The following is a 12,480-nucleotide window of genomic DNA, read 5'->3' as shown; positions in this document are numbered from 1 at the left end:
GACTTACATGTGCTTTTTTCTTGGTCCTCTAACTAGATACCCATATGACTTACATTTGCTTTTTTCTTGGTCCTCTGGTCCTCTAACTTTTGTTTTACTGATCTAAAGCATGAGTCACTCCACATAGATTCCCATATGACTTACATGTGCTTTTTTCTTGGTCCTCTAACTAGATACCCATATGACTTACATTTGCTTTTTTCTTGGTCCTCTGGTCCTCTAACTTTTGTTTTACTGATCTAAAGCATGAGTCACTCCACATAGATTCCCATATGACTTACATGTGCTTTTTCTTGGTCCTCTAACTAGATACCCATATGACTTACATATGCTTTTTTCTTGGTCCTCTGGTCCTCTAACTTTTGTTTTTACTGATCTAAAGCATGAGTCACTCCACATAGATTCCCATATGACTTACATGTGCTTTTTTCTTGGTCCTTTAACTAGATACCCATATGACTTACGTTTGCTTTTTTCTTGGTCCTCTGGTCCTCTAACTTTTGTTTTACTGATCTAAAGCATGAGTCACTCCACATAGATTCCCATATGACTTACATGTGCTTTTTATTGGTCCTCTAACTAGATTCCCATATTGACTTACATGTGCTTTCTCTTGGTCTTCTAATTGTTGCTGTAGAGATCTGATAGTGTGGGCTTGTTCCTGGCATGTCCTCTCTAAGTCCTCTATCTTGGTGTCTCGGTGCTCAGGGTCCTTGGGCTGCCATTGTAGTGCTGCAAGCTGCTGCTCCATCAGCTGTAGCTGAAAATGTATAAACATGTAAACGACAAAGCTCTTGATGGTGAAAAGGTATACATAAAATGGCCCTGTCTATAAACCCATTAATGAGTTGTCACCCAATGTCCAATTTCAAAAATCAATATAAAGAAGAGACTTGATGCTTTCATTACATACATAAAAGTGTCTTCTGAGAGTTCATGTATTGGAAATCAGGCTTGTAAAATTGCAAAGTTCTTGACTTTTTTTTAAAAATAAAATTGATGAACAATGGTATATTCAACAAAGAATTCAAATATCAGTACACCTCCAATCCAAAAGACAAAACATGCTTTATATTGTCAAGTAATAGTTATGCTCTAGCTTAAATTTGAAAAAAAAAACAGCTTGAAATATTGGCCATTTTTGAAGAATTTTTCTGAATTTTTGTTGAATAATGACACAATTCATAACATCATAATATATTGACAAGTTAAAAATGATGTCATTTTTAAGAGATGTGGACAAAATACATCCAAATGACACTTGATGGATTTTCGCCTAAATTGAACAGTTCTGATTTTTTTTAGACTAACAGGACCAAATTAAGTACTTAATTCTTGCTCCTTCAAATTTATTTATAATATGGTCTTGCCAAAGTAAAATGCAACTTTGGTCACACATTCTGACAGTGTAGGTTACGTTTGCTGCCCATAACTAACAAGTCACTGTAATATTATATTATTAAATATTTCTCCTGGACTGGGGACAATAAACAATGCTGGCAAAAGTTCTTCCAAGCCTAATGAAGGCAAGCTAATGAAAACTTGTTATTTTGCAACTAGAGTAATGTATCATAAAGTTTGTGATTGAAATCATTTAATAATTCTTTGACAGTGTGCTTGCAGGCCTTAAATTTATATATTTTAATGTATTACACTTGATACAATATATGAAAAAAAGAACCCATGTGATATATGAAACCCATACACTGAAGGGAATACTGAATATTAAGGAAAGAAGGAAGAAATTCATGAACACTATAACATTATTACAAATATCTAAAAAAAAAATTATCTGTTGAAAGAAGAACCATGAATTCTTTTTACACTTAATTATACAAAACATCTTAAAATAGTTATCTGCTTTCTGGTAATTTAACTACATTAATGAAATATGAAAATAACTCTTGATTCTTTGACATTTTCCATTTCTGTCTACTGCATAATAATTTTACCTTCCTGCACTAATTCAACTTGTGTGTAAACTGCTTTAAAGTTATTAAGTCTGCATATAATATTGAAGGTAGGAATAATTGATCATATCATTCTTAAATAATTATAAAATAGTTTGATTTTATCTGCTAATTAATGAATTTCCAGATATCTCATTATTTCAAAATAATGAAAGGTGAATAATGTAATATATTAGAAATCTCAATAAATCTATACAACTCTCTTCTTCCTAACTGTTTAAAAACAGAAATATGCATACAATGTGACATAAGAAAATTTACCAAAAAATAATTTTACTTTTAAATTAATTAAACAATTCTGAGTGGAATGGGAAACAGTTAATAACTAAAAATACCCTCTCAATATTTCCAAATAAAATAAATAAAATTATATAAATTCACAAACACTGTCTGAAAAAATCAAAGTGAAATTTCATTACCTTCTGAATTCGGATAATGAAAGCTTCTTGTTCATTACAACAAAACATGACGAGTTCAGTGTAGTAGAAGTCCAATTAACAAAGTAGAATTAATTAGTGTATGTGTCTCTGTAATGTACCTGTAACCACACTGTGACTGCACACAGAGAATGCATATAAAATGCACACACACATTATTTAATGCGTCTCTTTCGGTTCATTTGACTTGGCTATACAATAACGCCATATAAATATACAAATAATATGAATTAGGTAACCTGAATATCAGAGATCTCTTTTCCAGATATCCATGGTAAATTACCCAAATATTGCAAAACTATCAAACAATTGTATAGTTAAATTTTAAGGGGTTTATAGAATCTTATCCCAGATTGTGAATGATAAGTTTTTTTCACACTTCAGCAGATTTTGAGCCGAGACAGTTTTTTTTCTTTATTACATAGATGTTCTCTTTCCAGGGCAGACATACTTGGATAATCTGATACACATGTATAGAGTGACAAGGTCAAATTAACACGAGCCAAAATAATGTCAGACAGTGCTAAATATGTACTTGTATACTGAAAGGTATTCTGAATATGGAATTATACATCTAATGTGAATCCTTTGTGAAGAAACCTTCCAAAAGCCATGCATATGTAAATTAAGATAGCTTTTAGTAAATGGATAACTGTAAAAGCCTTAAAAGTGCTTTCTCCATAGAAGTGCTAATGGAGGATATCTTTCTTGCCATGAAATCCTTTTCTTCAAATGTATTTATTAAGAACTGACAAATGGGATTTATTTCTATGTGTATCATTTTACAACCTGTTTTCATTGTTCCCAACATCTGAATGTGAACAAGTTAATTTTTTGTACATAACAAGTTTTTATATTCTTTAGTAAAAATGATTAATCTTTAATGAAACACAGTGACAACAGATATACCATTTCAATCCTCACATTTCTTAATGCAAATTCCAAAATATAGTTTTTCAAGTTATGTTCTAGACACAGGAGTATAAAAAAATGTCTCTGAAAAGACTGTTGCTCTACTGGTTAAGTTTCAAAAAGTCTAAAAATAACATTTTCCTTTTGAACCCCCCTAAAAAAATAACATGCCCTCATTTAAGGGGAAGAAGGATCTTTAGCTGAAAAAAATACTTGTCATTCAATTTCTTTTATATTTTGTATATTTCTAATTAAGTATGTCCCACATATCTTAAAGCAGTTATATCATTAGGTTTCTTACCTTATTTTAGAGATATTGATTGACAAATACTATGCCCTACAGTATCTAAGTGGAGTTTTAATTCTCCACGTTTGCGGGCTCATTACTCTGTCCATAATGGGATTTTTAAAGCATAAATAAAAAATATGTAAGTGACATGTATCTTTTAAAATATTTTAGAGTATGAATAGGGTTTAAAATTAGAAAAAGTAAGTTTCTTCTATCACACTGCATCTGGACAGGGAAAATTACGAACTTTTTAAGACAACTTAAACCACAAAAAATGTAATTTACAAAAAATTCTATCATTCAATATTTTAAAATTTACGTTGAAATGCAAGTCCTTCTAATTATTGATTAACTGTAAAAATTTCGAATGGTGAAGCTGACCTCAGTATTGCACAGGACATTGTTAAAGAGGACATAAGCAGAACAAAAACGTGTCATGTTTACATTTCTCGAGTACAGGAAAAACCATCTATGACGTCACGTGTAAGCTAAATAAGCGAAATAAGATATACCTACATAAGATTTCAGTCATCAGCCATGCAAAAATAATTTCTGTGTTCCCCGTTCTCAAAATATTTCATCATACACTGATTATGACTTGTTTTTACATAATAATACCACCCCTGTATTTACAGAGTATGATCTTGCTGTACTAACAGATCGTGTATGATGTCACCGACGAAATGGACACGCAGTTTAGGGAAACAGAGGAGTGGATCAATCTTTTTCATAATTTATTAATGTTTACAAGAATGTTAAACTTTTCAATTTTTTTAATATTAGATGGTAATTTAAGAAAAAAAAATTGTCAAAAAATTATACAAGAACTGATGCTTTACATGTTTTGCACTTATATAAACGGAGACTATGACGTACGTAGCTAAACAGAGTCATGTGACCATGTGTCCTTCATCACCTTAAAGCAGATAGGAAGGAGTTTTAAAATATCTCAGGCATTATAAGTAAAGTGAGTAATTATTAAATAGATTCTATTTTAACAGCAAGACCACTACCATCCATCAAACTAAAAATAAATTAGAAAACATAGGTAATCCGAGATTACAGAGCTCTTCTCAATGAATGTTGTCTTTAAGTAAGGCAAAGCCCTATACTAAATTAATAATGAGTCGTGTGCATCCCTAGATGCATCATCCATGCAAATTTGGTTCAGGTAGGTCTTAAAGTTACTTGGGAATGGACCTGCTTTAAAAATCTTATTCTGGTCATTCATCAGAAAATTGTAGGTCAAATCCGGCATCTGAAGCAAGTCTGGTAGTGTTAATCCCTAGATGCACCATCCACGGAAGTTTGGTCCAGGTAAGTCTTATAGTTGCTTGGGAATAGACCTGCTCCAAAAACTTTCACCTGATCACTTTTCCAGAAAATGTAGGTAAAATCCAGCATCTGAAGCAACTCTGGTAGTGTGCATCAATAAATGTATCTTCAGTGCAGTTATTTAGCATAGAAGCAAGCCTGGTAGTGTGCATCCTTTGATGTATCATCCATGCAAGTTTGGTCAATATAGGGCTTATATAGTTACTTGGAAATGAGACCTGCTCCAAAAACTTTAACTGCTCCAAAAACATTAACCTGGTCATTCTTTAGCTGATATTGCAGCATCTGAAACCTTGACTGGTACAATGAAACATACTAAAAGCATCTTCCATTCATCTCTGATTAATGTAGGGCATAGAAGAAATCTGCTCCAAAATCTTTAACCTGGGATGTCAATGCAGGTATTACGTAAGCTCCCCCTAACTTCGTTGAGGTGAGCTAAAATTGTTTCAATTTCATTCCATCATACAAAGCAAATTTCATATGATACCTTAAGTAGATATTGTTTAAACACTTTCACAGAGATTTATCTGTGCATGCACTGAGTTGCATGTAATAATCCTTTATGAAATTACAGTTGTATAAATAAGATAAACCTAGAGCAAGAGGGGAAAAATTAAGTTCAAAGTCATATGGAAGGTCAAGGTCAGAAAATTATGACACAGTTAAATTGCTCTCAAAAATTTTTATCAGTGTAAACAATGTGATGAATTGATCTTGAATAATTTCTTAAAAAACATTGAACAAACTTGAATCAACATAAAGCATCAGAAAGCATTCACATACGTTTAAAAAAGATTTGCTTTTCTATGATTATCTCCCCTCTCAAGCGGGCATGGCTAAATTTGAATCCCCCTCACTCAAGGATGCTTTATGCCAATGTTTGATTGAAATTGGTCCAGTCCTTATGTAGAAGATGTAAAAAATGTGAGCAGTTAAAAGGAAGACAGATGGATCAAAGGATAAATGATTGACAAACTAGTTCATGTGTCTTTGGCTCAGGTTAGCTAATGACTCCGCCTTATTTTTGCCTTTTCTTGAATTTCCCCTAATGAGAGGCACAGCACTTCATTTGAATAAACTTTAATCCCATTTACCTGAAGATACTCTGTGCAGGGCTCTTGTACTACTTTTTGGAAGCAGGGGCCAGGCTGTAATGATTGAGAAAATAGCGACCTTTTGGGAAATTTTGGGATAACCATCATTCTTTAAAACCATGACATATTTGGTTTCTGGTCTTTGTTATCAACTAAATTTTTGTTTTGCAATACAGAGGAATATGAATAGAAGTTTAGTTATTATATATTCAACTATATTTTCTCTAATTTTTGGGAGAAATTACTATTGGGAAAATTAACAGATTCAATTGGAAATAAAGGTATCTATTTTGAATTGGGAATGAGGCCCTTGAATGGCCCCAATGATAGACAATCGAGAGCCCTTCTGTGTCAAGTTTGCTTGATATTGGCCAAGTGCAAGGAGGAGTTGAAACTGACGTAAAAGATTGACAAATGGACAAGAGGTGATCAGAGAAGCGCACTTAAACCTTTGGTTCTGGTGAGCTAAAAATCACAAACAGTAATAAAATGGAATTTGAAAAGTTTTCATAACACTTTCAGTCTTTTACAGAGTTAAAATCACTTTTAATAACCCATAGTGCTTTGACAAAGACTCTAAATCTATATATTCTAGAATGATCCATGCAGTTATATAAAAAATATCTTGTGAAAAAAAATTTCTGAACACAGGCTAGGTAACACAGATTTATTCAGTGTTAATCTCATAGAAAACCTTCAATGAAAATATCATTCAAAAGAAGCCACAAACTGAAATTAGATAAATGCAGTCCCTTGATAAGTATAAAATTATCACACAAGAAATGAAGGGAAATGATCCTAATCAATAGGGACTGGATATTGGACAGTGCTTGTAATTTGGATGGAATTGATCCAGCCAATCAATTCCTCTGACACTGACCGGGTTTATTCAGGGTTCCATGGATGTGTGATGATTACTGCATTCTGTGTGATAATGTAAATCATCCAATAATCGGAATCAATGAACCTCAGTCTTTACCATGTAAGTCAAGGCCTCCTAAATTAGACGATGATAGTCCTTTGTGTCATACTACCCTTAAGCTAATAATCAGTTGTCAAAAAAATTAGGGTTTCTGACAGTTTTTGCATATATTGCAGATCTCCTGATATTTTACTTGTCAAGTATCATTAATTTTAATCATGAAAAGTGCTTTTTTATTCTAATGGTGTCAACATTTGCACAGGGTATCCACTATAAAATTATCTGACAGAGCATTTTAATGTAACATCTGTCAGATTTAGCTTTTACTGTTGAAAAATAAATGCAAGGCTTTGATGAGGTGATAATGAAACATGATCAGTAAAAAAACCTGTACAGAAATGTGTTTTTGTTTAATTACATTAAGGCAAAACTGACACTGCCTGGTGCAAGCCCCAGTTAAACTCAACATGTGTTGAACTACTGAAATCATTCACTGCACTCACAAAATATTTCAAATAGTTTGGTTTCCATGGAATCCATCAGCCAAGCTAATGGTCACATTTTCACCCTATGCAATGCCTTTCACTCCATCTGCCAGGGAAAAAAAAGCTCCAGCACTAATACATTAGTAGACCACACAGGTATCAGGTATTGCTTTGGGGAGAAAGTGCCATTTTAAAGAATGTGATGATGCGCCATCAATCTATTTCTTACTCAATCCAAGGTATGACAGAGAAATAGAATTTCTCAAGGATCATCTGTTCAGTTGCAGAGATAATCTAAGCTATAATAATTGTGTAGCCCTCTTGATTTTCACTGATTCTTCTGTAAACAATCAGATTCTTTGAATTCCTTTCCCTTTTGTTCTGACTGCTCAGTGCAACTCTTGCTCCCCGTTTTTGATGCCTCACTATTTTCTCTGGTAGAATCAGTGTGTCTCCATGGCTGATTCCTTACTTACCTTTAGATTAAAGAATTGGTGTTATATATATTTGATTCCTGCCCTTTGTTTTTTTTTTAAGTAGAATGCATCTGTCTCTATTTTGAAGAAAAAGTCTTGCCTTTAGTCAGTTAAGTTAGCACGATTCTGCAGCACTTCACAAGTGTTGTCTTTTGTTCTGATGAGTCAGCATGACTCAGCATACCTTTTAAGTCTAATCTTTAGTTCTGCTGAGTCAGCATGACTCAGCATACCTTTAAGTCTAATCTTTAGTTCTGCTGAGTTAATATGACTCTGTTTACCTCTTAAATGTCTTACCTTTTGTTCTGCTGAGTCAGCATGACTCTACTTCCTCTTAAAAGGTATTATCTTTTGTTCTGTTGAGTCAGCAAGACTTTGTTTCTTTTTTACCTGCCTTATGTATGTTCTGCTGAACCAACACAACTCAGCTTCCCTTATAAATGTCTTGTTTTTTATTATGATTAGACAGCTTTAAAATTCTTAAATGTCTAACCTTTTGTTCTGCTGAGTCAGCATGACTTTGCTTCCTCTTAAAAGGTATTACCTTTTGTTCTGTTGAGTCAGCAAGACTTTTTTCCATTTACCCACCTTATGTATGTTCTGCTGAGCCAAAATGACTCAGCTTCCCTTATAAATGTTTCGTTTTATATTCCGCTTAGAAAGCATCATTTTTTTGGAAGTCTTACCTTTTCTTCCACTGAGTAATCATAACATTCCTTCTCTTTTAAAGGTCCTAAATTGCTTTTTAGTTAGGTTAGACAGCAAGACTCTGCAACCTTTTTAAAAATTTTCACTTTTGTTATGTTGAACCACCATTAATTTGTCTTACCTTTCTTCTGCTGAGTCAGAAAGATTCTGATTCCCTTTTCAAAGTCTTTTATTTGTTCTGCTTAGTCAGCAAGACCTTCCTTCTCTTTCAAAATTCTTAACTTTAGTCTTTAGTCTCTTGAGTCAGCATCACTCTGCTTCCTTTCTAATTGCTTTCTTAAAAAGCTTAGTCAGCAAGACTATAAATCCTGCCTTACTCTTATTCTGCTGAGCATGACTCTGCTTTCCTTTTAAATGTCTTTCCTTTGTTCTGCAAAGTCATCATAACTTTCCATGCACATATTCTATTCTGTCAAAATACCCCCATCCCCCTTAAGTCACCAGGACTTTCTGTCCATTTTAAATTTTTACCTTTTGTTCTGCTGATTCGGCACGACTCTCTGCCTCCCTTTTTTTAAACTCCAATTCTTTCATCTGAAAATATAAAAGAAAAAAAAATCAAATTACGATAAATCATCTCTTCTTAAATTGATTTTTATCAATTCTTATCAATTATCAATCAACTCCAAGTTCAAGGTCAAGAAATCAAAAATGTTTGAACCCAAGGGAAGGTCTTGTCTCAAGGAATACACCTATCAAATATGAAAGTCCTAGCACCAACCGTTGAAAAGTTATGGCGAAAGTTAAAGTTTTACAAAAGTAGGTCAAACATCAAGGTCAAAAGTAATGGTGCCCAAGGGAAGGTCTTGTCACAAGAAATACACCTATGAAATATGAAAGCCCTGACTAGCTCTAATTGTTCAAAAGTTATGGTCAAGGTTGAAGTTTTTAAAAAGTGGGTCAAACTCCAAGGTCAAGGTCAAAAGGTCAAATATGTTGGTAATCAAAGAAAGGTTTTGTCACAGATATACACCTGTGAAATGTGAAAGCCATAGCAACAACCAATCAAAAGTAATGGGCAAGGTTAATTAAAGTTTTTGTGGACACACAAACAGCTAAACAGACAGAAGGATAGACAAGGCAAAAACTAGATGCCCCTGAATCTTCAATTACGGGGGCATAAAGAGAAAAACACCTAAAATCAAACTGGTTTAGTGTCCCTTTGCTGCATACTTTGAGGGTTAGTTTACAATGTCTTAAAAAGAATAAAGGATGACTGCACTGAACGACATACGGAATTTGAAACAAAATCATATTTCAAATTCAAAATGTGATTAGCTCACCTCAACGAAGTTGGGGGAGCTTATGTAATACCCTTGGCGTCGGCATCGGTGTCCCAGGTTAAGGTTTTTGGAGCAGTTTTCTTTTCAAGTACAGTGCGGTCTCGTTATTACGATGTTCATTTTGTCACGGAAATACATCGTAATACCGAGGGCAACGTAATAAAGGTTCCCAATAAAATCCATTAAAACATCGTTTTCAAAACTTGTTATTTTTGTGTGGTATATTTTTGCCCTTTTGTTCCCTTCTTCTGTTCCAATTCTTCATTAAAACGCTAACACATATATAATTTATTAACAACTTATCTTGAATAGATATCTTCATGATGATATTTCTTCTATTTCCTTCATTTTAAAAGAAATATGCATATTTCTTATAAAAAACTTCGGCGATCTTCATGTATCTACCGCCATTTCCTTTTACTTTTGTTTCTGACTCTAGATAATGCGTTCGTAAAAATTTCAATAAGCCATCTTTGTATTCAATTTATAGTCGTTAATACATGAACATTACAACAACAATTTTTAGTGAGCTTTTGGGTGTTCAATGAGCTTAGAGCAGCAGTGAACAACTGATGAAAGAGGGCATTGCAACTGGCATATTCATGGACGGAATTTGACAATACACAAGCTATATGTCAAAATAAATTTGATTGTTTAAATTACTGAACAGAGTTCAATTAGCAGTTCAGCAATTATCGATTTGAATTTCTGCAGACAGCTGTGAGGTAGTCCAAGCCACAATCCAAGCTGTTAAAATGTAAGTGAAGTTCTTTGGCCCAAATTATGTTTGATACCAAAGCTGTCCATTACCTCAGATTAATTGCAAATGAAATTACACAACAGGTGTTTAACATACATGCACAAGATTAAATGTAACCTTTTATTTAATAAATTAATTTTATTTATTGACCAAAGAATAAAAGATAAAATAAACTTTACAGAGATAGATAAACTAGAGACTACATTTATAAATAAACAGTTCAATTGTTTAACAATGGCTTTGACACAATGTCTCCAATTCTGCTGACCTCGATAGAACAGTCAAGGTGTGTGCAGTCAAGCGTCACTTATCACCTTACGGGTCTGTAGGTTAACACTCTGTCAGAGCACAGGTGTTTCAATGTTTATTTAGCGTTTCCTTAAGTGTCTACAGTTGATCAGCACTGAATAAACATGGAGTGAAATTTTTTTTTGGACAGAATTGTTACATCGTAATACCGAGTCCCGGCATTTTAGGACAACGTAATAAACGGTTCTATTTTGTATAGATTTGTTAAGAAATGGTTCTGTGCTTTGAATTTACAACGTAATAAGCGTTCTATCTTATAAAACCGTCACCGTAATAACGAGACCACACTGTACTTCTATGGCCTATATTAGTTAGAGATGCATGGAGGATGCTTCTAGTGTGTTTCATTGTACCAGTCAAGGTTTCAGATGCTGCAATTTCAGCTAAAGAATGACCAGGTTAATGTTTTTGGAGCAGGTTAAAGTTTTTGGAGCAGGTTAAAGTTTTTGGAGCAGGTCTCATTTCCAAGAAACTATAAGTCCTATATTGACCAAACTTCCATGGATGATACATCTAAGGATGCACACTACTGGACTTGCTTCGGATGCTGGATCTGACATACATTTTCCGGATGAGTGACTAGGTTAAGGTTTTTGGAGTAGATCTCATTTCCAAGTAACTATAAGCCCTATATTGACCAAACTTGCATGGATGATACATCTACGGATGCACACTACTGGACTTGCTTCGGATGCTGGATCTGACCTATATTTTTCGGATGAGTGACCAGGTTAAGGTTTTTGGAGTAGATCTCATTTCCAAGTAACTATAAGCCCTATATTGACCAAACTTGCATGGATGATACATCTACGGATGCACACTACTGGACTTGCTTCGGATGCTGGATCTGACCTATATTTTCCGGATGAGTGACCAGGTTAAGGTTTTTGGAGCAGATCTCATTTCCAAGTAACTAAAAGCCCTATGTTGACCAAACTTGCATGGATGATACATTTAAGGATGCACACTACTGGACTTGCTTCAGATGCTGAATCTGACCTATATTTTCCAGATGAGTGTCCAGGTTAAAGTTTTTGGAGCAGATGTCATTTCCAAGTACCTATAAACCCTATATTGACCAAACTTGCATGGATGATACATATAAGGATGTTCACTACTGGACTTGCTTCGAATGCTGGATCTGACCTACATTTCCGGATGAATAACCAGGTTAAAGTTTTCGGAGCAGATCTCATTTCCAAGTAACTATATGCCCTATATTGACTAAACTTGCATGGATGACACATCTAAGGATGCACACTACTGGACTTGTTTCGGATGCTGGATCTGACCTACATTTTCCGGATGAGTGACCAGGTTAAAGTTTTTGGAGCAGATGTCATTTCCAAGTAACTATAAACCCTATATTGACCAAACTTGCATGGATGATACATCTAAGGATGCACACTACTGGACTTGCTTCGGATGCTGGATCTGACCTACATTTTCTGGATGAGTAACCAGATTAAAGTTTTTGGAGCTGATCTCATTTCCAAG

General features: G+C 34.1%; 1 protein-coding gene across 5 annotated transcripts in view; it reads right to left on the bottom strand.

Annotated features, from left to right (window-relative positions):
• The window catches only part of LOC133182293 (pleckstrin homology domain-containing family H member 1-like), a 43,128-nt gene that overhangs the window by 21,033 nt on the left and 9,615 nt on the right, over positions 1-12,480 (bottom strand). For 3 of the 5 annotated variants that reach the window (XM_061317072.1, XM_061317073.1, XM_061317074.1), the window contains exons 2-3: positions 9,103-9,165; positions 602-760 (exon numbers count right to left, since the gene is read on the bottom strand). In XM_061317072.1, the coding sequence (XP_061173056.1) occupies positions 602-760; positions 9,103-9,165 (222 nt within the window). Of the gene's footprint in view, positions 1-601; positions 761-2,389; positions 2,453-8,220; positions 8,230-9,102; positions 9,166-12,480 lie in introns of those variants that run through there. The other 2 variants (XM_061317076.1, XM_061317075.1) reach the window with 2 other exon arrangements.

Source organism: Saccostrea echinata, unplaced genomic scaffold (genome assembly GCF_033153115.1).
Source record: "Saccostrea echinata isolate AGI-Se365-2 ecotype Australia unplaced genomic scaffold, CSIRO_AGI_Sech_v1 ptg000009l, whole genome shotgun sequence".
NCBI classification, from domain to species: domain Eukaryota; kingdom Metazoa; phylum Mollusca; class Bivalvia; order Ostreida; family Ostreidae; genus Saccostrea; species Saccostrea echinata.
Note: the sequence above shows the minus strand (reverse complement) of the source record. Positions and strands in the feature narration are given on the sequence as shown.